The following is a 26,082-nucleotide window of genomic DNA, read 5'->3' as shown; positions in this document are numbered from 1 at the left end:
TAATGTTTTAACTGGGGTCTCCAGGTTTACATTCAGCCAGCTTAGCAGCCCCTAAGGAAAGTGCACATCTGTGCCAGTGTTAAGGTTGGCTGTCTTTGAGTTGGCTTGGCTCTTGTTTGCCATTTAATTAGTCAGGTTTATTTATTTATTTTTTAAGAGTCTTTTTTTCCCCCATGTATGTATTTATTTTTGGATGCGCTGCGTCGTGGCTTTTCACAGGCTTTCTCTGGTTGCGGTGGCTTCTCTTGTTGCAGGGCACAGGCTCTAGGTGCCCGGGCTTCAGTAGTTGTGGCACATAGGCTTAGTTGCTCCAGGACATCTTCCTGAACCAGGGGTCGAACCCATGTCCCATGCATTGGTAGGTGGAGTCTTTTTGTTGTTCTCCCAGTTTTATTGAGATATAATTTACATACAGCACTGGATAAGGTTACGGTATATAGCATAATGATTTGACATATCACAAAATGATTATCACAGTAAGTTTCTCATATGCAATTTAAGGAAATGAAAAATTTTTTTTCTTATAATGAGAACTCTCAGGATTTACTTTTTTTTTTCTGTTTGGTTTTTTAATTAATAAATTTTTAATTGAAGGATGACTGCTTTATAATGTTGTGTTGGTTTCTGCCATACATCAGCATGAATCAGCCATAGGTATACATATGTCCTCTCCCTCCTGAACCTCCCTCCCACCTCCCACCCCATCCCACCCCTCTAGTTTGTCATAGAGCCCTGGTTTGAGTTCCCCGAGTCATATGGCACAGCCCCACTGGCTGGCTGTTTTACAGATGGTGACGTCTATATTTCCATGCTGCTCTCGCCATTGGTCCCACCCCCCCCCCCCCCCGCACCCTTGACCACACATCTCTTCTCTGTCTCCATTGCTGCTGGCAGGTGGATTCTTATTCGCTGTGCCACCAGGGAAGTCCTAAATTAGTCAGTTTTTAATTGGATCACCAGAACCAAATTATTCTCACTCCTGGATATTTCTCAAAGGAAAACTAAGGTCTCCTGTAAAGGGGGTCCAGGATGCTTGGCCGTAAAAGAACAGTAACCCTTACATGAAGCTCATGTTGTTCAATCAGCTTGCCTACTTGATGCCATTGAGATAATCAAGATTGAGTCATTTTCCTAAATTGATATATACTTCAGTGGGTACAAGGATTGGAAATAGTAAGATATAATCACTGTATCCCAGACCTAGGGCCAATTTTCATTGAAGCCTCATAGTTTTCTCATATTAACTCAGGCCTAGAGCAATGAATGGTATGTATCTAGAAAGGCTAGGAAGTTTTAAAAATATACTATATAGGCACAGTATTTAACGTAATTATTGTTTTTAAACAGTAATTCTTTGTGGAACTTCGTCGTTTATTTGTTGCTTTAATGAAAGGAACCATTTGTATTCTTTTTTTTCTTTTTTTATAGAACATGTTGATCCTTTTTTGATTAAAGGGGAAAATCATCAAAAATAAGGAATCATGTCATGCCAATACACTGCATTAAGCTATCCCCACACTTTACTCATTGTTTTACATTTAGTCACTTCCAATTAAAATGAATGCCTCATTAGAAAGTCATGTAGAAAAAGATTGTTTCGGTTATTGAAAAGAGTTTGTTTTGAGTCCATATTTATTTTTGCTTTTATTAATTTATAATGAAGTTTATGTTCTGTTATGAACCTGATTTTGCATTTCATCTGATAAACTTTGTATTTCATCTGATAAACTTTGTATATCTGTGTATTCAAATTTGTGGAAGAAGTTGCTCACATTGATAATACAGTATATTATCAGTAGCATATCTTAGTGGTTCCAAAATTTCTTACAGCACTTTCTTATAGTTGTATTTCTGTGTAGGGAACTATAAAATAAAATACTTGTTTTAAATAGTGGTTTACATGTATGAACAAAGCTGTAATGACACATTATGATTTTTATGATGAATATAATTGATATTTAGTTCCCCTATAATAGACATATCTACTGTAAAGCATCATGTATAAAGAAGTTGTCTAATATAATGAGAACCAACTGTATCATTAGTGCATAAAGTAGCTTTCAGTTCAGTTCAGTCACTCAGTCATGTCCGACTGTTTGCGACACCATGAATCGCAGCATGCCAGGCCTCCCTGTCCATCACCAGCCCCTGGAGTTCACCCGAACTCATGTGCATCAAGTCGGTGATGCCATCCAGCCATCTCATCCTCGGTCGTCTCCTTCTCCTCCTGCCCCCAATCCCTCCCAGCATCAGAGTCTTTTCCAATGAGCCAACTCCTCGCATGAGGTGGCCAAAGTATTGGACTTTCAGCTTTAGCATCAGTCCTTCCAATGAACACCCAAGACTGGTCTCCTTTAGGATGGACTGGTTGGATCTCCTTGTAGTCCAAGGGACTCTCAAGAGTCTTCTCCAACACCACAGTTCAAAAGCATCAATTCTTCGACGCTCAGCTTTCTTCACAGTCCAACTCTCACATCCATACATGATCACTGGAAAAACCATAGCCTTGACTAAGTGGACCTTTGTTGGCAAAGTAATGTCTCTGCTTTTGAATATGCTATCTAGGTTGGTCATAACTTTCCTTCCAAGGAGTAAGCGTCTTTTAATTTCATCTGCAATCACCATCTGCAGTGATTTTAGTACGTACTTTCATCTTGCAGAATATGTTTTTATATTAGTACAGAAATTCTTGGTCAGTGCAATTTTTAATTTAACACTTTTGTTCAGTATTCCAAAGCAAATCCATTCTTGCAGAATGTTGGCAGACTTTTGATTGGTTTCATTTCTTGGAATATTGTAAACAAAGTATTACCAAAAAATGATGGGCTTTTAAAAAGCCTTTTTATTTTGAAGTAAATTAAGACTCATAGGAAGTTGCAAAAAGAGTCAAAAGAGAGTTCCCGTGTATCCCTCACCTAACTTTCCTCAATGATAATATCTTATATAACTATAGTGTATTGTCAGAACCAGGAAATTGACACTGGTACGGTAGTATTTACTAAACTGCTCTCCTATTTGGATTTTACTCGTTTGTGCGTGCATGTGTTTTACCACACGTGCAGATTCATGTCACCACCACTATCAGAATATAGAGCCCCACCATCACCACAAAGGACTACTCTGTCACCCTTTTCTAGTTGCAGCCTCCATCCACCAGTAACCCCTGGCAACCACTGATCTGTGCTCTATCATGATACTTTGTCATTTCAAGAGTGTTGTATAAACGGGATCATAGACCACTTTGGATTTTTGTTTATAAAGTGTTCTTTATTTAGAATGAGAACATATGCATGTTGAAAAGGAGTCCCCAAAGCCACTCCAAATACCATTAAGGATTGTTTCAGTGTATGAATTTGGGGTTGGGGTACACAGACATTCAGTCTATAGCAACTCTGTTGGGATCTTCTACTTATCTTAGTTTGGAGTATAAGTATGACATAGGAGTTTTGTAAGAGGAAAATCTTGTACCTGTACTGATTGCCCTGAATACCCTGAAAGTTACCACTGCTGTAGCAGAAGGCCACCTTCTTGGGTTCTGCTGCCACTTTAGTATAACATACGAAACCTTTGAATTTTCATCAGGTCAACATTGGGTTGTTAATGACAACAGAATCAACAGATATAGAGGACTGAGGTCACTAGGTACAAATACCATGAGAGCATAAGAATTTGAGATGAGCTGGGGATGGCTTTGTTCTTTTTTGCCAGTCATTTTGAGTAGAACATGGTTTGATTGCATTCAGCATATGGCACATTTTAAAAAGTATTTGTGGCTTCATTGGGTCTGTGCTGACAATGTACCATTTTGTTTTCCTAGATGAGTGTGAGAATTCTGAAAGAGAATGCTTAGTGAGTTAAACTGTCACTGCAGTTTGTGAGAGGGACTTCGTTAGGCTAATGGAATATTATGTAACCTAGTTGTAACATGTAATCTGATAACTGTATATGCCCTAGTTTGGGAAATTCATTTCTTATTAATCCTTCAAGTATTTATTAAAACTGTAATTGTAGTATTAAGAATGGTGTCTTTTCTTCTAAATCAGTGTATCATACATTGTATTGCAGCAGGTGATTGACTTCGTGACAGGAGAGAGCACAGCTTTGCCTGTGTAGTAAGAGAATTTTGATGGAATGCTTGATTTTAGTCAAAGGCCAAGAATGGGACTTCTCTGACTGTCCAGAGGTTAAGACTTTGCCTTCCAGTACAACAGGGTGCAGATTTTATCCATCCTTTTTCGGGGAGCTAAGATCCCACATGCCTCATGGCCAAAAAACCAAGACATAAAACAAAAGCAATATTTTAACAAGTTCAATAAAGATTTTAAATATGATCCACGTCCAAAAATCTTAGGGAAAAAAACAAGAAACAGTTGAGAATTTCTGACGTTAAGAATTAAACTTCATAGTTTTTAAGTCATCTGAAATAACATTTTTTGGCAGAAAATGTTTACTAATATTAGATTTTTAATAGTTTCATCAGTTTTCATTCAGTGTACATGACTGACTCATTTGAACATTTCTTGAGTGTGGTGATGGACTCATTTTTTAATATCCTTAGTGCAATGCATGGGTTTGGATTTATGGCAGGCCTGTCCCCCTGGGCCTCTCATAGTGTCCCATGCCAGAAAAAATTGGCCCCGAACCATTGCCCAGCCTCTGCCTGTAGGCTGCAGGCACTGAAGTGGGTTGCACAGTGGGAAAAAAAAAAAAAAAAAAACCCTAATGCATAGCACATGAGGCTGTGCAGGGGCCAGACAGAGAGATTTGTAGGCAGTCCTATGAAGAGTTTAGGTTTTGATGTATGTAGAAATGCAGATGGTGATTGCAGCCTTGAAATTAAAAGATGCTTACTCCTTGGAAGGAAAGTAATGACCAACCTAGACAGCATATTAAAAAGCAGAGACATTACTTTGCCAGCAAAGGTCCACTTAGTCAAGGCTATGGTTTTTCCAGTGGTCATGTATGGATGTGAGAGTTGGAGTATAAAGAGAGCTGAGGGCAGAAGAATTGATGCTTTTGAATTGTGGTGTTGGAGAAGACTCTTGAGAGTCCCTTGGACTGCAAGGAGATCCAACCAGTCCATTCTAAAGGAGATCAGTCCTGGGTGTTCATTGAAAGGACTGATGAAGAAGCTGAAGCTCCAATATTTTGGCCACCTGATGCGAAGAGCTGACTCCTTTGAAAAGACCCTGATGCTGGGAAGGATTGAGGGCAGGAGAAGGGGACAACAGAGGGTGAGATAGTTGGATGGCATCACCGACTCAATGGACATGGGTTTGGGTAAACTCTGGGAGTTGGTGATGGACAGGGAGGCCTGGTGTGCTGCAGTTGATGGGATCACAAAGAGTCGGACACGACTGAGCGACTGAACTGAACTGATATGTAGAACACTTTGCTAGACTCCATTCTGTTCAAGGGCAAATTACCCACAACAATTTGGCAATTCAGTTTAGTATATGAGGAAGCATGGTATCCAGTTTTATACTTGTGAATGTAGACAAGAAACTTATTCAGTTATGTGTTTACTCAACTTACTTCTCATCTTTCCACTAGAATGAAAGCTCCGTTGAGTACATAGATTTTTATCTTGTTTGTCACTAGTTCTTTTACTTTCATTCTAACTTTTAAGCATTTACTTTGAAAAGTAAATAGCAATTTTCAATATCTGAAAATTGAGCTAGTTAATAATCTATAGGCAGAAAATCAATGTTGTGAGAACTGTCCCTTGGGAAGGGAGAGGAAACAGGGATCAGATTTGGAGCCTCGAGTGGCCCTTGGGTACTAGTTTTGCTGCTGAAGAGTGGGAGATTTGGAAATAGCTGGTAGAAAAGGAAGCAGGTGCACTTCAGTAAAACCTTTTCTTCAGGTCTGTACTGTTGCTGCCAGCAGGAATTCCAGCTGATAAAATAGTGACTCATCACCAAGTTCTGTCAGTTTTCTCTCTTGAATATTGAATGCTCATTCTCCACTTTGCATTTCCACTGCCTGTCCCTAGTCCAAGTTTTTTGTCTTGTTTTTGCCATGCTGCACAGCTTGCAGGATCATAGTTCCCTGACCAAGGATCAAACCCGGACCCCTAGCAGTAGAAACACAAGAGTCCGTAGCTACTGGACCACCAGGGAATTGCCGCGGTTTCTGTATATCTCCTGTGGGGCTCCTGCAGACCATCTTGAGCAGTCTCTTCACACCCTCTCACTGCCTTCTGGGTCTCTCTCTACACTCTGTCAGATTGGCCTTTTCAAACTGCAAATCTGGTTTTAAAATCTGCCTAAAACTTTGAATTTTCCCGTGGTTCTTTGGCTCCAGTCCAATGCTGCCTAACTCAGGCCCCGGGATCTTGTTTGGTCTGAGCCCTGTTTTCTTCTCTAGATCCATCTCCTTCCAGCAACACAGGCCTTCTTTGCATTCTCATCTGTCATCTCTCCTGCCATGGAGCTTCTGTATTTTTTACTGTTACACCTTGCTTGTTAACTGCTATTTTATCTTTCATATCAGCACACAAATTACTAGTCAAGGATGCTTTTCCCATCCTTCGGTTTTTAGATTGAAACTCTGAATTATTCACTCCAGTGGCCTCTTCTGTCTTTCCTTTGTAGCACCAAATGCAGTTATAGATTTCCATCTATTTGACTAATTATTTGATCAGCGAGGTCAGGGACAAGAGTGATTTTCCTCCCTATTGTATCTGTAGTACTCAACATGAGAGGTAGTTTTTTTTTTCCCCCCTGTAAACATTTGTTGAATGAATGGATCATTTTGTTTGGTTCAGCTTTATAAGCTTCTAATTCAGCCATTTAAAACAAAGTAGAATCTAGTCCTGTAGATGTTTTTGCTTATTTAATCTTGAACTTTGTTCCCACCTAATTTTTTTAGGACATTAGTATCATTGGGGGTGTCGGTGTCTCATCCTACTTACTCTCTTAGTTCAAGAAATTGTGACAACAGTGCCTTGTTGTTGTTGTTGTTTTTTAAAGAACTTTCCATGAATTTATACTATATTTTCATGTTATTATTTTACATAAAGCACACAGTGTTCTAAAGTTTTCATTTTGTTGATTAGGGCACAGACTTCGAGGTAGTAATGTAGCTAAGGTTCCACAGCCAGGTAGGAACTGAGGTCTGCCTTTGAGTTCATGTCCTCTCTGTTACAATACAACTACTTTTCACTGGTGACAGTTACAATTTTGAGCTTTTATTTATAAAACTTACTTGAAACAGTAAGCTGATACAAAGATTTAACTTAGACTCAGCTTCTAATTCTGTTTCCAATAGCCATACATTTTGAAAATGAGATTACACCATAATGTGAAAACATAATACTAAGATCGCTTTTTTCCCATTTGAATGAAAGGATATAAGTATGAATGTTATCTTTCAAGGCACATGCATAGATTTCTTGTAAGATAGATAAAAGTGGGTTTATTGAAGTAATCTCCTTAGAGACTAAATGAGTATGCTCTGCAGGAAAAAAAAGAGTATTGACTGTCTTAGTTTGTATGTGTGCCCACTAAATTGATTCATTCGTGTCCAACTCTGTGCAACACTATGGACTGCAGCCTGCCAGACTCCTCTGTCCATGGCATTCTCCAGGCAAGAATACTAGAATGGGTTACCATGCCCTCCTCCAGGGGATCTTTCTGATCCAGAGATCGAACCTGCATGTCTGATGTCTCCTGCATTGTCAGGCAGGTTCTTTACCACTAGCGCCAACTGGGAAGCCCCTTAGTCAGTTTAGGCTGTTATAACAAAGTGCCGCATACTAGGTAACTTGTAAACAACAGAAGATAGAGTTCTAGAGGCTGGAAGTCTGAGACCAGGGTGCCAGCACGGTCAGGTGCTGGTAAGAACCCTCTTCTTGTTTGCTGTCTGCCAGTGTATTGTAGCCTCATACATCCTCTGTGTTTTTCTTATAAGGGTACTAATCCTGTTCATGAGAAATCCACTTTTGTGATCTAGTAACCCTCTGAAAGGCTCCACCATCAAGTGCCATCACATTGGAGTTAGGGTTTCAACATGAGCTTTTTGTGGAGACACATTCAACTCATTGCATTACCTGTTTATTTCCCAGCAGTTACATGATCTTATGCAGAAGAGCAAGAAAAATGTACCCATTTAATGCTGATGTTCAATAGTTCTATGAAATATTTAGTGATTTTATTAGTATTTTGATTGGAAACTTTACACTTTTTTAAACATTTGTGATGACTAAGTATTCATTAACGAAGTAATGGTGATTCTTTCCCTTTTTTTCCCTTTAGTCCGAGGATCAGAAGGGCTGTACATGGTAAATGGACCGCCACATTTTACAGAAAGCACAGTGTTCCCAAGGTATGGTTTTATTTTGTTGAGTAATTTACAGAGAATAAAAAAAAGAAAGAACAGATAAGCTAGTTTCTTGGGACATACCATATAATGTTAACAGAAGATGGGAAGAATGCATATTCTGTATAACAAAAAAATAATCTTTAGATTTGATAACAATAGCTTGAGTACTTTTAAAAGGTCTAGACAACAGTGTAATTTAGTTCATGCTTGAGGCTTAGAGGAATGAGGAAAAACTTGTGACTGTGATAGCCAGACCACTGCCTATCATCTCCATTAAATTACAGCCTAAGGGGGTTTTGCTAAACTGTGATAGGAATCAACCTGAAAGAGTTCATGCCAACCTTAAAGAAAACAATTTGAGGATTAAGCAGAATAATGACCAAAAGTTAAGGCATGTCAAGTATATAAATATTCCCTCCAAAATCTTTCTCCTTCCAAATATTATTGGTCAGTGTTAGACATTAATGGGATCCTGTTCATTACTTTGAAAACTGATAAAGAAAAAAAATCAAGCATTTATGTTACCTTTCCTGTACAAATTTTTTCAGAGAAACCAAACTGTTGATGAAGAAAACTCTATAGAGCAGTAATAAACCCAGAAGGAAAGTTGGGCTTAGATAATTACCATTTCTTTATCCTAAAGAAGTCATGTATCAGTGGTTCTCAAGCTTTTGCATGCCTCAGAATCATCTGAAGAGCTTGTTTAAAAAACCACACACACACACAGGATACTGTTGCCTCTTAGGTTTTCTGATTCAGTAGATCTGGGGCAGGACCCCATGAATAAGAATTTTTTAGTTCCCAGTTAATGCTGATGCTTCAAGTCTAGAGACCACACTTTGCGAACAACTGATCTAGGCAAATTATCATCAAAAGATGCTGAAACTGTTAGATGAACTGTTGATAGGGAACTTTATAATCAGACTGCCATCGTCTGACTCTTTTGATGATTTTTTTTATGAGATCCAGTTCTCTAGGACTTTGTTACAGAAAATATGGGCCCAAGGTCAACGGTATTAGCAACACCTTGAGTCAGTGCAGAAATATAACATCTCAGGCCCTACTCAGTTTACTGAATCAAAATCTGTAGTTTAACCAGGTCCTCAGTGATTTGTATGCACATTAATGTTTGAGAAGTACCACTTTAGAAAATGAGTCTGTATTAAAGCTTTTGTGCTGCGCTTCATTGGGGTGTGCAGTCCCAAGGCAGCAGGATTGAGGGAGAAAGGGAAATGAGAAAAGGAAGTGAATGGAAACATAGAATAGGATACACTGAGCTGACCACCAGTTCACAAAATCCAGCCGGGTTGCTTGGTCATGCAAATCTCTCCAGTGAGGTTGTAAAAAACCACTGTGCCTTAGAGCAACCTATTGTTAAGAGGATGGGTACAGAATTGATTCAGCCAGAGTCTCTTTTGATCTCTTTGGGCTGAATCTGAGTGCCAGTGCTCCTCTTCCTGCTACTGCAGTAGGTGTGATGGAAGCCATGCTGAAATGTGGCCCTCATTCCTGAAGAGTCTGAGACCACCAGTGGTGTCAAGGAGATGAGGTGGCCACATCTCTTTCTTGAATGGCTGGCACCTGGGAGCAGGAAGGATTCGCTGGATCTGAGGAGGTGCATAATGAGTCCAATACAATCTCAGCATCACTAAGAGTAGAACAAGGAGACATTGCATGTCTCTTGGTGAGTTGCAATAGGAACAGTGTAGTATTTACCTTCTATGAAGATTTTTTAAAACCTGCTTCTAGTCAGGCTTTTAGATCTGGGCATTATTGTGTGATTGCAGAAACACAAATGTCATCATCAGATGAATTAATGCCAGGATAGTGCCCTGTTTAGAAGGGGTGTACTGGTGAGTTCTCAGTGTGTCGTCGTTTGACAATTCAGATATTTATTAGCTACAAAATTCTGATCTGGTGTTGTGACCGCATGTATGGACATTACTGAACACACACACACACACATTTCTTTATGGGTCTTCATTTTCTCTGGGAGATGTGCTCACAGTGGCCATCTCCATTTGAGAGATACAGTGCTTAAAGTTTTGATCATTTGATAGAAGATTGCCAACAAGCCCAAGTTCCACAGGTTAGTTTTGTACAGAATCCTGCATCCATATTTATTTAATGTGAATATCCTCTTCTGGTTGTTAATACTTTCTGTCTCTGCACAGGAGAAATTGATAGAAGATCTTTGTCTTTCAAATCCAGGGGCACTTGTTGGCTTCTTGAGGATATTGTATCCACCATTGTTTTGTTACGCTGGTAGTTTGGGAAATTCTTTACAAAGCTGTGTTGAAATCCTTCAAGCTGTCTCAGGATAAGGACTGACAGCTGGTAACTTCCACATTGTGGTTTGTTTTTAGTTGCTAAATCCTGTCCGACTCTTTTGTGACTCCATGGAATAGCCCCACCAGGCTCCTCTGTCCATGGGATTTCCCAGGCAAGGATACTGGAGTGGTTTGCCATTTCCTTCTCCAGGGGATCTTCCTGACCCAGGGGTCAGACCCAGGTCTCCTGCATTGCAGACGGATTCTTTACCACTGAACCACCTGGGAACTCCTAGTTTCCACATACACTTACTTTTTTGGGTTTTCAGACAAACTAGTTATTCACCCCAAAGGGCTCTATTTCTTACTTAAGATTGATCTGTTGGTATAAAAACCGATTTCCAGCTTACTTTACAGTGGTAGTCAATGCTACATTTTAAGAGAGAAAGTATTTTGGACAAACTAAAGCATGGTAGAATTCTTTCTAAAATTTATATAAGTTCTTGGTCACTAAATTAGTAAGATTGTGGATTTTTGATTAGATTCTTTAAAAGTATTAATGTTTATTAATGTAAGCTTTTTTTTTTTTCTTGTCATTTTTCAGAGAATCTGGGAAAAATTGCAAAGCCTATACCTTTAGTAAGGATGGGACCTTGTTTGCCTGGGGCAATGGAGAAAAGTTAGTGTTTATTTATATAACTTTTTTTTGTATATGTCATGAATATAAAACATAATTGTTTTATTTAAATAACATGTATTTGGATGTCATTTATAAACTCCATCTTTATAATCTTGGTACAGTTAGGTATTATCTCCAGTATAACATCCACAGAACATCTCCAAAGTTGTTAGTTTCTATTTATGTGTCAAACTTGTTTGAGTTCTCTAGTTTCTTAGAATTAAAAAGGAACATATGAAAAGGGGCAATTAATTTAATGCCAACAGTTTGTTTTAAGTGGTGCTCTAAGTTACTGGTTGGGATTTTCTGAGTTCTGCATTAATACTTAGAGGGTAGTTCTCTTTGCTCCTTTATCTTAGATACTTTATATTTTTGCTGTGTTATTGCTCTTAATTTTGTTGTAGATAACAGCATGTCATTAAGTATACGTTATTCAGAAGTATGTTTGGTATAGTCTATATTACATAAAATAATCTGATTATAAAATTGGTCTTACGGCAAAATAAGTATTTAGACTTCAGTGTCATAATTTCACTCAGAAAATGAGTCCTTTTCATTTTTCATAGTCATTGTATTTTAATTAACAGAACCAGGAAAAATGCCCAAATATTTGTTGCTTGATTTAAAGTTATTTTAGTGTTGTTGTGTTTAGCCAGATACAATAGCTTAAATTTTTAAAGGGGAAAAAACGATTACATGAGTTTGAAAAGTGCATTTTAAATGTTTCTTATACCATAGTAATAGATTCTCCGGTCTTTCGACTATCAGGTCAAGTTGGATTAAACACATGATTTTTAAAAGTGCTACAAAGATTGTGTTGAGTTAGTTGATTCCCTTTTACAACTATAAGTAGCTGGCAGGATTCACTTTCATAATTAAAAATGTTCATTAGTATTTTTTTGTAAGTTACTAAATACAATCAACAAACTACTATCAAGTTATTAAGAATGTGATTATATCGGGTCTTATTCACAATGTTAACAGTCTTAGTCTCAAAAGAAAGGATGCGCTTTCAACTTATTTCTTTAGGTATAACCTGTTGGGTTGTATTGTTTTTAAATCCATATTTTAGTTTGTACTATTTGGGTAATAAGTTGATAGAAATTTACTATCTGATAGGATATACTATATATCTTTTTATTGCCTATTATCTTTTTGATGTATCCTTTATTCCAATAACTTAGAGTTTATTGAGTAAGTTTATTTTCACTTTGGCAATTATCATTAATTATTTTATATGTCATATCTCTACTTTGCTTTCTGTTGAATTCAACTCAATCCTTTTACTATGTCCCCACATGTTGTGTCCATTCATGTTTTTAATATATTTTTTCATACCTTGCTCTAGTATTTATTTCCTTAAGGTGCTGCAGCCACAACAATACATATTGTTCCTGGGGCAAGAGAAACAGATGTAGTGTATTGATTGTAGTCTTTGCTGAGTCCATGGTTAATTAAGTCAGAAGCTATAGCTGAGTTTTCCTTAAATATATGTGTATAAAATATATACCTTTCATTAAACTAAGAATAACTTCAAAGTTTATTAACAACAACAACAAAAAAAACTTCATGTAATTCTAAAATATGTAATTTACAGTAAATTGTAAAGAATCTACAGTTGTAAGCGTGTGTGTCAGTGTGTTTAAGCAGTTTTTGCTTATCCTAACCCAATATTCTCAAACTTGAGTTGAACAAAATAACTTTAAGGAATTTCTGCAGTGAGAAGGACTATCTTTTTTTTTTTTTTTTTTTTTAATCCTAAGGACTACACAAGAGCAAGTCAGGCCAAACAGGTTTCAAAGCCTTGCTCTGGCATTTATTAGTAGTATGATCTTGGGCAAATTATCAAATCATATCACTTTTTTTTTTTTCTAACCTTCAGTTTTACCATTTATAAAATGGAGATGTTAATATCTATTTTTATGAGATTGTTGTGAGGATTAAATGATAAAATGTGCATAAAGTGGTTAAAACAGAACATAGTATGTAAAAAATATTCCCCAAAAGTGGAAACTTCTTTTTTAATATACAGTTATTGTCATTTTTGTCTTTATCGTATCATGATAATTCTTATAGAATTCTTGGAGAATGCTTCTGAAATTTTAATAGACATCAAAACTCTCCTTGATTATTTCCCCAGCTGCTGCAGTTTCCATTTACTCAAATTAAAAAATATACCTTTTGTTTTCTCTTGAATTTGATATTCCTTTGCTTGTCTGGGTTTGCACTGTGTTCACTCAAAGGCCTGTTATTTCTTTTTTGGCTAAAGGTGGTGTCATCTATTGTGTCTTCCTGAAAATTCTATTTTAATTCCCAGCACCAGCCTTAAATAGGGGCCTTTTGGTAAAACATACACTTTTTAATGTTATTTATTGGATATTTTCTAGAACTAACTGAAAATTGATCTTTATGAAAAATGAGCACTTTAGAGTGATCTGTATTTAAAAAGAAGTATGAATGTTTTGGATAGTGCTGACTATTGTGAAACAGTATTTCATTGCTGAAGTATTTCTTTTGAAACCAGAATAAATGTTATCAGTGTCACTAACAAGGGACTGCTGCACTCCTTTGACCTTCCAAAGGCAGTTTGCCTTGAGTTCTCGCCAAAAAACACTGTCCTGGCAACGTGGCAGCCTTACACTAGTAAGTATATTCCAATTGTAAAAATACTCTGATAGGACCAATGCAATTCAGTGGGGGAAAAAGGAGGTTATAACCTTATAGGAAAGTAATTAATCTTTATAATACTAAGCAGTGTTTAAGAATGTTTTTAATAAACAATGAATCTTGCATTCCCCAAATATAGTATACTTTAAATGATTTCAAATTAGATTTGTCATGAGATAGAGGAAAAGAAAAAGCTCAAGGGAAAATTTATAAAGTAAATAATCACTGGATAAAGAAGATCTCAAAATTAAGAATAATAATGAACTTTAAAATAAAATGTTTTATATAAGCATAAATGAAAGAGGAAGTACAGTAGACACATCATCTAAAAAATGTGGATGGTATGACAGAGCAGGAAATGGTGTGCCATTTTCTGGCACAATTAAAGATCTAATATACTTTATATGAGCATTTCATGTAACTGCTTTGTAGATGAGTAATAAAATATTGGGCACTGGTATAGAGCTTACTTTAAAAAGCATTTTGTAATAATATGGATATTGTTGAATAAATATATGTTCAGTTCAGTCCAGTTGCTCAGTCGTGTCCGACTCTTTGCGACCCCATGAACCGCAGCACTCCAGGCCTCCCTGTCCATCACCAACTCCCGGAGTTCACTCAAACTCACGTCCATTGAGTCGGTGATGCCATCCAGCCATCTCATCCTCTGTCGTCCACTTCTCCTGCCCTCAATCCCTCCCAGCATCAATTAGTTGATTATTTGGTTATAAACCTTCTGAGTTTGTTCTTCCAAGAGGCATGGACTGTAATGAATCTTAGTTTTCCAAGTAAGTAAAAGAGAATTGGAGAATCAGTTGAGAACTATGAGTGGTTTTATGTAACTTTTTTTCATGAGTGTGACTTATAGACACAGCTTTCATGATAAGACAGTTTAATCTGTTTAGCAGCAAACCACATCAGACTTAACAAACAAGAAATCTCCTAAGTATTTTTGAAAACTGTAGTAATTGACTCATTTCAGAAATACTGAACTTCTCAAACAGCTGTCATATCGTCATGGCTTTAGGAATGGGTGATTAAATCTATAATTTACGTTAGAGGGGAAAGTTGACTTAAAGCATCTCTTACCTGATCTTTATAATCTTTTGAAATTTTTTCTAAGAATGAAATCTTTTTACTGGTGTTAGGACACAGTTACTGCAAAAAAATTTATTTTTATGGCAGCTTCTAAAGATGATGCAGCTGGGATACCCAATCTGCAACTTTATGATGTGAAAACTGGAACATGTTTGAAGTCCTTCATTCAGAAAAAAATGCAAAATTGGTAAATAAGTGCTTTAAGATATTAGTTATTTTTAAATATTTTAAATATATTTTTTGTATATTGTTTGTTTTTCTGGTATAATATAGAATATAACTTGTCAGATCAAAATCTAGATCTTTAAGGATTTTGTACGTGGAAATGTAATAGAGTAAGATCTTGATCTTTCTTTGTTTATAAGTATTCTTCCTTAAATGGTAAATAATATCATAAACTTTAACATGCTATAGTTATATTCTTGCTCTTTATTGTAGGTGTCCTTCCTGGTCAGAAGATGAAACGCTTTGTGCCCGAAATGTTAACAATGAAGTTCACTTTTTTGAAAACAACAACTTTAGTATGGAAAGATTTATGAAATAATTTTATTATTTACCATAAATATGTACAGTTTTTATTGCCTTATATGGCATCATATGGTTCTCCTAAATACTGTTTTTATATTAACAGTTGCTGTTACAGGAATTCATTTGAGTAACTGAAGTCTAAATGCTAGTAAAATGCTATAACACAAAGATACTATTTTATAATAAATTTTTACCATCTAATTACTACTAAATTAATATATTTGAATAACTCTTACTGAGTTTAGTTGCTGTTGAAATTCTGTGATACGAATTTTTAAACTATTGTGTAGAATCTCAAACACAAAAGTAGACACCTAGTCCCAGTAATCATCAGCCTGTTGCCAGTCATTCTTCATCCAGGCATCTATTCACCTACCATCTCTTTTACTCTGCTTAAGCAAATCGTAAACATCGTATAATTTTACCTGTAAATATTTCAGTAAGGTAGTCATAATACTGTTATCACAGATTATAAAATAATCTGGTCAGTTTCACATTTCTAATAATTGCAAATATAAGTTTTTTAAAACTCAAGATCTAGATAATGTCTTTCATATTATAGTTGATATATATATATGTTTCTTTAAATACAGATTTTCTCTCTATTCTTTTTTTCCCCTTGCCGTTTATTATTTTAGAAACAAGGTTACTTGTATTATATATCTTCCCATAACTTAAGTTTTGCTCTTGTATCCTATTCTGTAATTTACCATATTCATCTATTTCCTATAAATAACTATTTGAATCTAGAGTTGGTCAGTTTCAAGTTCTTTTTGGGAGATATGAGGGCAAGACTACATCATCATAAGGCAGTATTTTTTTTATCAAGAAGCACCTAATGTCTCATTGTCTTTAATTTTGTATTGTTAATTGGCACTAATATTCAGTGTCTTGATCGATTATTTCATGAGTGGTTAGAAATTGCTGATATTAAAGTTTCCCTCCTTCTCATTTCATTTGTTAGTTTACACTACCACTATAAAGAGAATTCCCCTTTCTACTGCTTGGTTATCTAGTGTTACTTTTTATATCGGAAAGGCAAGATAAATATTCTTTTCCTTTATCACTTTTAACAAATGAATTCTTTCACTAGCAACTAGATCCCTTAGGCAAGTTAGCCTCCCCCCAACCTAATAAACGTATACGATTAATCCATTTTAAAAATTATTCTTATTAATGCTTAAATTGTCCTGTCATTGGTCTTTAATGACTTCTTTGCTGTATGGTGGGACAAGTCATTCTAGGGTTATCCTGTTTATTTTTTGCTATATACCTATAATCAGCTAATTCTCTAGTACACTCTGCTCTCTTTTAGTGGAAAATGGTATTTAGAGACTACAGTCTGGGTGTAGAGGATTCTCTTTGCTACTGTGTTGATTGATCATTGTTTCTACTCCTGTTTTTCTTCTTTCTTATCTTTCATCTGTATTGTTTTTTATTAACACTGAGAATCTGGTTCCCTGGGCTACCAGGGGTGATAGTTTGAGAATAGTACATCCATAGAACCAGATATTTTCAACTTAAAATGGGTTTATCAGGACATAACCGTGTTGTAAGTTGAGAAAGTAAAATGGGAATAAGAAACTGTTCACATGTACCAGAGATGGTGTGCAGGCTGATTTTGATAACATCCACACAGTCATTTAGCTTTTGACTAAATTTCCTGCTTTTGAGACTTAATCTGCTCCCACTGATTTGGGGTTAGTTTGCTTTTTTATCTTACTTGCCACTTCATGAGCATGCTGAAGGGAGGGGGCTGCCAGTTTAACAGCTGGATAGGCTACTTTTGGACAGCTGTTGGTCTCTGTATTTGAACAAAGGAAGAGTAATAGCTCTTGATCCCACTGACCATGAGAGCAGTAGTGTCGATCACGTGGTGTCTTACTGCCTGGCATAGAGCAATCATTCAGCAAATACCCAGCCATTGTCATTGTTGTTGTGATTATCATTGTTATGGATCTGTGTATCATGTTAGTTACGAAATTTTCATATCCGCATTCTACAGTAGCAAGCTAGAGTCATCTTTCCCATCAGATGGGCTCTAAGACAACATTAGTTCAGAGGTTCAAGGGAAGAGAACTGATACCTATTTAATACCTACTTTGTGCCTGGCACTGTGTGCTAGGAATTAAGTATGTGATTCTCTTACTTGGCGAAGGTCACACAGTTAGTAGTGACTGAGTAGCATAGGTCTATCTTGCTCTCACCCCATGCTTTTTTCTACTGTATAGCTCTGCCTTGCCTACATGAGACTACATTTTGTGTATAGTTACATTAACCTTTTATGATGTATTCAGAATTTGACAGATATCTGTTAGCTTTTGCTCATTAACCTAACACCATTTACTTTTTTTTTAGACACAATTGCAAATAAATTGCATTTGAAAAAAATTAATGATTTTGTGTTATCACCTGGACCCCAGCCGTACAAGGTAATTGGTAATGTTTTTGTTTGTTCATGTGAAATGGTATGAGATTAAGCCTTTTCCTAGTTTTTGGTGACTTTAAAGACATGTCCATCTTAGTTTATATGCTTCAAAATATTAAGTATTTATTTATGTCTGTGTATCTTAGGTGGCTGTCTATGTTCCAGGAAGTAAGGGTGCACCTTCATTTGTTAGATTATATCAGTACCCCAACTTTGATGAACCTCATGCAGCTTTAGCCAATAAAAGTTTCTTTAAGGCTGATAAGGTCACAATGCTATGGAATAAAAAAGGTATGATGAATATCTTTTTATCTCCCATTTTGTTTGTCAAGCATTAATTTAGACTTATATTCCTGTGTGTATAGAAAAAGGAAAAGTTACTAGTGCTTATTTATTGAAAATTTACATATGGTCTGTTATACTTTTTGATGCTTTTCTTATCAACATTAGGTTAATTTATGTTTCAAACCTAATTACAGTTTTTATCTTTTTAGCTACTGCTGTGTTGGTAATAGCTAGTACAGATGTTGACAAGACAGGAGCTTCCTACTATGGGGAACAGACGCTGCACTACATTGCAACAAATGGAGAAAGTGCTGTGGTGCAATTACGTGAGTGTTCCAGTAGTCTTCCTTTGGTAGAATCGATGATAGTCAAAAATACTGTGCCATAAAAATGTTATCATCTAAGTTTTTTTTTTTTTTTTTAGTTGTGTCAGGTCTTAGCTGCAGCACACAGACTCTCTAATTGTGGCTTGCAGGCTCAGTAGTTGGGCACATGGGCTTAGTTGCTCCACAGCATGTGTGATCTTAGTTTCTTGACCAGGGATTGAACCCACTTTCCCTGCATTGCAAGGCAAATTCTTAACCACCAGACCACCAGGGAAGTCCACATCTAAGTTGTTGATCAAGTGATAGAACTCACATATTTTAACAACCTTTAAGATAAAATTTATCTTCATTAAGGAATTTAACTCATCCCCAAACATACTCTATTTTGACAGAATCCAATTAGCTAATTTAGTTTTGCTGTAAGTTGAGTAGGGAACTTGCTGAGTGAGGTAATTCTACTGTATTAGCTCTTTGGGAGCTTATTTAACTCACTATGACAGCAAGTTGATCTAGTGGGTTTAGCATTGTCTTCAGAACTGAAGAGTGTTAACCACTTCATACTTTGTTTCAAGGAGTTAAAGTAACTTAATAGTTTTAAAATTCCTACAACTCAGTAATCTTTTTTATTTTGAATTAAACATGTAAGGGTAAGGTAAACTTTCTTTTAAAAACGTATGTATTCCCATTGAAGTCAGGAACCAAACAAGGATGACTCCCACCCATGCACTTTCTACTATTATTGAACATTCTGAAAGACCTAGTCAGTGTTCCTGATCAAAAGAATAAGTATACAGTTTTGAAAGGTGAAAAGCAAATCACTTCAGCTCATACAATTGTCACAGTATAAACAGCATCCTCTTATAAAACATAATGGAAGGAAAGATTCCATATATGGCAATAAAAAAAACAAGAAATATATAGGGCTGATGGGAAGAAAACTAAAACTAATGAAGGGCAAACTAACCTTTTGTAAGAATTTTACAAAGATGTCATTTCTCTCCAAACTGATCTAAAAATTAAATTAGAATGCCATTGGATTTTCTTTTTTGACAACTAGATAAGCTCGTTCCAAAGTTGGTATCAAAATGTAAACATGCAACAATGGTTTGAAAACTGTAAAAAAAAGAATAAGGAAAGAGGGATTTTGATACTCTTAAGATGTAAAACAATTGTAATGAAGATAGTTTGGTTCGTGTTATGGATAGGCAGATAAATCAGTGGAAAACAACAGGATTCAGAAATAGATCCATACTTCTGTAGCCATTGACTTAAGTCAGCATTTGAATCATGGGTAAAAATACTGCTCTTTTAATATATGGTTTGGGGACAGTTGGCTATTTGTAACAAAAAGGTTTTGCTACTACTTGTTTACCAAAATGAGTTCTGTCTGGGCCAAAAAAGTATGTCTAAAACTACAGAACTAGAATAAAATGCGGGAGAATTTTCTGCTAATCTTAAAGTAGAATAAGACTTTCTAAACACGACAGAAGTCATATGGGGAAAGTGATAAGTCTGAGTATATGAAATTATAAATTTCTGCATTAGGGGAAGAAAAGAGTCCATAAATTAAGCAAAACAAACAATAAATTAGGGAAAAATATTTTTAGAAAAGGGATGAGTATGAGAAAAGATGAATTTTGATAGTATATTAAGTATAACAAAGACCAATAATAGGAAAGAAAAATAGATATAGGACAGTAAAAAATAGTCCACAGGACTATTACAGGACACTAAAAAAAGAAATAAGATTATGTGTAAGTGTATTAAAAGGTGCTTAGCTTATAATAAAGGAAAACAAGACACAGTTTTCCATTTAGTAGGTTGGCAAAGATAAAAATATGAAACAGTGAGTAAGAGTAAGAGAAGAGTCTTTGCTATCAAAAATTATTGGTAGTATAAATTGGCGCAACTTCTTTAAAGGGCATTGCAGTGTACATTATCAAGTAAATTTATATGTCCTTTGACCAGGCAGTTTCTCTCTTACAGGTGTTATTTGTGTACATTTACACAAATGGAAAGTAAATACAGGGTTTGTAATGGAACACAGTGCAACTGAATGAGGCAAAGCTCAATGTGCTTTTATGGAAAAATTTCCAATATAGAAGTATTAAATGAAACAAGAAAGGTTTAAAATTTTTTTTGTGTGTGTGCATTTATGTATTTAAGGGAGAGATGCTTAATTTCAACAAAAATATTCTGAAATAATATGCAGGAAATATGATAGAGGATTGGTTGTCTGTGTCATTGTTCAGTCTCTAAGTTGTGTCTGACTCTTTTGCGACCCCATGGGCTGTAGCATGCTAGGCTCCTGTGTCAGTGGGATTTTCTAGGCAAGTATACTGGAGTGGGTTGCCATTTTCTTCTCCAGGGGCTCTTTCTGACCCAGGGATGGAACCCACATCTCCTGAATTGGCAGACGAGTTCTTTACCACTGAACCACCAGAGAGGCTTATTTTTGAGGCATGTCTTTTTATATAGTTTGTGTTTTTATTGCTATATACATGTATTTCCTCTCTCAAGGAAAACTATCAATAGTTTAATAATAATAATAGCTGATGCTTCTATGAGTCCAAATTGCCAAAATGTTTAAAAGAAATTGAGATTTATTAGGGGTTCTTAAATAAATTTATAGTTCTACATTAATTTCCACAGTATGTCATGTAAAAAATCTTAATTTTATCACACTGTGAAAGTTTTGGATTTTTCTTATTTGACTTGTTTATGAGTATTGTATGATTATAACTTGTGCTACTAAATATTATATTCCTGTTTATAATTCTTTATCACTAACAGATTTTATCTTCTTTTTCCAGCAAAAAACGGCCCCATCTACGATGTGGTTTGGAATTCTAGTTCTACTGAGTTTTGTGCCGTGTATGGTTTCATGCCTGCCAAAGCAACAGTTTTCAACCTGAAGTGCGATCCTGTGTTTGACTTTGGAACTGGCCCTCGTAATGCGGCCTACTACAGCCCTCATGGACATATATTAGTACTAGCTGGATTTGGAAATCTGAGGGGACAAATGGAAGTGTGGGATGTTAAAAAGTACAAACTTATCTCTAAACCAGTGGCCTCTGATTCTACATATTTTGCTTGGTGCCCAGATGGTGAGCATATTTTAACAGCCACGTGTGCTCCACGGTTACGTGTTAATAATGGGTACAAGATTTGGCATTATACGGGCTCTGTCTTGCACAAGTATGATGTACCATCAAATGCAGAATTATGGCAGGTTTCTTGGCAGCCATTCTTAGATGGAATATTTCCAGAAAAGGCAATAACTTACCAAGTAGTTCCAAGTGATGTGCCTAGTGAAGAACCTAAAGTTGCAACAGCTTATAGACCTCCAGCTTTAAGAAATAAACCAGTCACCAATTCCAAACTGGTAAGTAGAGTTTTACTACTTTGGTAGGGAAAGGTTTTTCAATGCAGAGTTCCCTAGATCTTTTCTTTTTTTTAATTTATTTATTAATTTTTATTGGAGTATAATTGCTTTACAATGTTGTGTGTGTTTTTGCTGTTCAGCAAAGTGAATCAGCTATATGTATATATATATTCCCTCTTTTTTAGGCTTCCTTCCCATTTAGAGCACTGAGTAGAGTTCCCTGTGCTATACAGTAGGTTCTCATTTGTTATCTATTTAATACATACTATCAGTAGTGTATATGTCAAACCCAATCTCCCAATTCATCCCTCCCCTTCTTCCCCCCCGGTATCCATATATCCTTTCTTTATGCCCCAGATCTTTTTCTCATGCATGTTTTTGTGTTACTTGGTGTCTGATTAGAAGATATAAACTCTAGGGTAGAAATTGTGGAGGACCTGCTGCTGAAGATGGTGAAAGGTTGTTAACTTGGCAAAGTAATTAATGTAAAATCTTGGGAAAGATGAGTGGGTGTGACTTAACTGGCTGTAGAGTGTGGGCTCAAATTCAAATGCCTTTCAAGCTAGGCTGGTAGTGTGAGACAGTGGTGAGTGGTAGGGAGGGGTGAAAGAGAGAACATTCCCTCTTTAAAGGCCATAGCAACTGCACGACAGTAGCCTTTTGTTTCCACAGGAGATTTTTAGGCCCAGTTTGCCAAAATGTTTGATTTTTCAAGACAAAACAAGTCTGCATGCTTGTATGAAATGCCTTAATTTTTTTTAAGACACCACTGATCAAACAAAACACACTTGTCCTTGGACCATTAGATCCTTACCTCTGATGCAAAATTGTGGTTTTTGTATTGGTCAGATTCTAATCTACTATAAAATGTTTCAGAGCTCAGGAGAGAGCATTTATTAATGACATGAGTTTCTGTGATGATGTTGAGGAATCAAGTTACTCTAAGAATGAACAACAAAATTACTGATACTAATAGAAAGGTACTTTACAGGTGGCTTAGTGGTAGAGAATCTGCCTGCCAATGCAGGAGACACAGGTTTGATCTCGGAGTCAGGAAGATCCCTCGGAGGAAGAAATGGCAACCTGCAGCAGTACTCTTGCCTGGGAAATCCCATGGACAGAGGAGCCTGGCAGGTTGCAGTCTATAGGGTCAAAAAGAGTTGGACATGACTTAGTGACTGACCACAAACCCAAGACCATACATTAGGTGTACTGTCCTAATATATACCTAATGTATGGGCTTGTTCTCAGTCGCTAAGTCTGTCCAACTATATAGTCACGAAATAATTAGGCACTCAGGGAAGTAGATACTTTTTCAAAGGATAAATATTTCTGAGCTTCCCTTATGCCACTTATGTGCTGTGCTGTGCTTAATATTTAAACGTTTTTGTTGCATTGTTATTTAGTAAAAATATATAACAAATTAAGCCCTATTTACTATTTTTGTCTTTAGATTTTTTAAAAAGAATATATTAGTCTTAAAATTTGTTCTCTCTCAATTGAAATTTTTCTTACACAAGATTAAAAAAAAGAAGTGACCTCAACCCATCCTGCTTTCTGAATCTGTGCAAATTAGCACAAGAGAAAGAAATTCTGAATTATTAATAGTATATATTTTTGTTCTCTGACTCATAAAATTAATTTGTTTTGGTCAGTGGAGGGAGAAAAATTGAAATAGAAAGAATATACTTTGAAAATAGTGGGAAGAAAACTATGTAAGAGCTTCTTAAAACCAAACTTTTTTGACAGTTAAGATTTCCACTAAATTTTTGCTTTTGTATATAACCTGGGGATTATGTGACCCTGTCACATCATTTTAGTTGAAGGAGCTACATGCCTATGAATGAGAAATTTTTGTATGTATTAATTCCAGAAAAGAGCTAAATGGCAAATTAAATACTGTCAAGAAATTACTAGAAACAAAGATAGCCTGGTTGATAATTTCACAAAGAAAGAGGGTTACATAGAAGAAGGAGGAAAGAATGTGTTTGGATTCTTCCCCCTGAAGAAAAAAGGTTACTTTTTTTAATAAGTAAAAAGTTTATATATTAATTAAAGAAGTATTTCTTGGCTTTCAGAAAAGCTTCACTTTTTTTTAATTTTTATTTTTACTTTATTTTGCTTTACAATACTGTACTGGTTTTGCCATACATTGACATGAATCAGCCATGGGTGTACATGAGTTCCCAATCCTGAACCCCCCCTCCCACCTCCCACCCCATATCATGTCTGGATCATCCCCATGCACCAGCCCCAAGTATCCTGTATCCTGTATCGAACATAGACCGGCAGTTCGTTTCTTACCTGATAGTATGCATGTTTCAATGCCTTTCTCCCAAATCATTTCACCCTCTCCCTCTCCCACAGAGTCTAAAAGTCCGTTCTATACATCTGTGTCTCTTGCTGTCTTGCATAGAGGGTTATCATTACCATCTTTCTAAATTCCATATATATGTGTTAGTATACTGTATTGGTGTTTTTCTTTCTGGCTTACTTCACTCTGTATAATAGGCTCCAGTTTCATCCACCTCATTAGAACTGATTCAAATGTATTCTTTTTAATGGCTGAGTGATACTCCATTGTGTATATGTACCACAGCTTTCTTATCCATTCATCTAAAGTTTCACTTTTATACAATGTGTTCATCAAAACGATGTTAGAGTTAATGTTACTGAAGAAACAAGTTTTATTAGTAAGAATGAAATTGCTGAGTATGGATAGTTTAAAGGCAGTATTCAGATTATAGCAAAGTTGAGTAGACACATACTAAAGCCAGAAAAGCTTGTGATCCATAATAACGGTGGATTTTTTTCATCTAAAATGAAAGTCTGTCAATGGCTACATGATGCTTATAGAGTGGAAGAGACTTCATCCTTTCTTATTGCATCTTTCTTAATTGCTTTGTCTGTTTTTGAAGTTCTCATGAGTGGAAACTTTTCAACTAAAGCAAAATACTATATAGAAGAGCTCACAATTGAAAAAATTTTGATGTATAACACAAATGTTCAGTAATTTTGATGTATAACACAAATGTTCAGTAAATATTAGTATATTTTTAACTATCACTATGAGCAGTGGATATAAAAAAAGTAAAAGGCTTGCTGTGCAAATTTGTTTCTTGTACAAATATGGATTCTCATATATTCAGTTGCTTCAAGTAGGGTATGTTCACACATAGAACCTTGATGCTTTCTATAGTTAGTGCAGCTGCTAAGGTTAGTGCACCTTATGATTTTTTGCTATTATCTGTATCTTAAATGTTTGATCCCTGCCCATTTGATTATGACACTTGTTAAGTACAATGCAGATGATACCACCCTTATGGCAGAAAGTGAAGAGGAACTAGAAAGCCTCTTGATGAAAGTGAAAGAGGAGAGTGAAAAAGCTGGCTTAAAGCTCAACATTCAGAAAACAAAGATCATGGCATCTGGTCCCATCACTTCATGGCAAATAGATGGGGAAACAGTGGAAACAGTGTCAGACTTTATTTGGGGGGGGCTCCAAAATCACTGCAGATGGTGACTGCAGCCATGAAATTAAAAGACGCTTACTCCTTGGAAGGAAAGTTATGACCAACCTAGGTAGCATATTCAAAAGCAGAGACATTACTTTGCCAACAAAGGTACGTTTAGTCAAGGCTGCGGATTTTCCTGTGGTCATGTATGGATGTGAGAGTTGGACTGTGAAGAAAGCTGAGCACCGAAGAATTGATGCTTTTGAGCTGTGGTGTTGGAGAAGACTCTTGAGAGTCCCTAGGACTGCAAGGAGATCCAACCAGTCCATTCTGAAGATCAGCCCTGGGTGTTCTTTTGAAGGACTGATGCTAGAGCTGAAACTCCAGTACTTTGGCCACCTGATGCGAAGAGTTGACTCATTGGAAAAGACTGATGCTGGGAAGGATTGAGGGCAGGAGACGAAGGGGATGACCGAGGATGAGATGGCTGGATGGCATCACTGACTTGATGGACGTGAGTTTGAGTGAACTCTAGGAGATGGTGATGGACAGGGAGGCCTGGCGTAGTGCGATTCATGGGGTCACAAAGAGTCGGACGCAACTGAGCGACTGAACTGGACTGAAGTATAATACAGC

At 36.3% G+C, this 26,082-nt stretch overlaps 1 protein-coding gene across 2 annotated transcripts in view; it reads left to right on the top strand.

Annotated features, from left to right (window-relative positions):
* The window catches only part of EIF2A (eukaryotic translation initiation factor 2A), a 38,441-nt gene that overhangs the window by 2,365 nt on the left and 9,994 nt on the right, over positions 1-26,082 (top strand). For both annotated transcript variants that reach the window (XM_005675449.3, XM_018049041.1), the window contains exons 2-10: positions 8,259-8,328; positions 11,200-11,274; positions 13,799-13,917; positions 15,127-15,226; positions 15,478-15,560; positions 17,926-17,999; positions 18,142-18,286; positions 18,490-18,606; positions 21,420-21,991. In XM_005675449.3, coding sequence (XP_005675506.2) covers positions 8,259-8,328; positions 11,200-11,274; positions 13,799-13,917; positions 15,127-15,226; positions 15,478-15,560; positions 17,926-17,999; positions 18,142-18,286; positions 18,490-18,606; positions 21,420-21,991 — 1,355 coding nt within the window. The remainder of the gene's footprint in view (positions 1-8,258; positions 8,329-11,199; positions 11,275-13,798; positions 13,918-15,126; positions 15,227-15,477; positions 15,561-17,925; positions 18,000-18,141; positions 18,287-18,489; positions 18,607-21,419; positions 21,992-26,082) is intronic.

The sequence above is a fragment of the Capra hircus genome, chromosome 1 (assembly GCF_001704415.2).
Source record: "Capra hircus breed San Clemente chromosome 1, ASM170441v1, whole genome shotgun sequence".
Classification (NCBI taxonomy): Eukaryota; Metazoa; Chordata; class Mammalia; order Artiodactyla; family Bovidae; genus Capra; species Capra hircus.
Note: the sequence above shows the minus strand (reverse complement) of the source record. Positions and strands in the feature narration are given on the sequence as shown.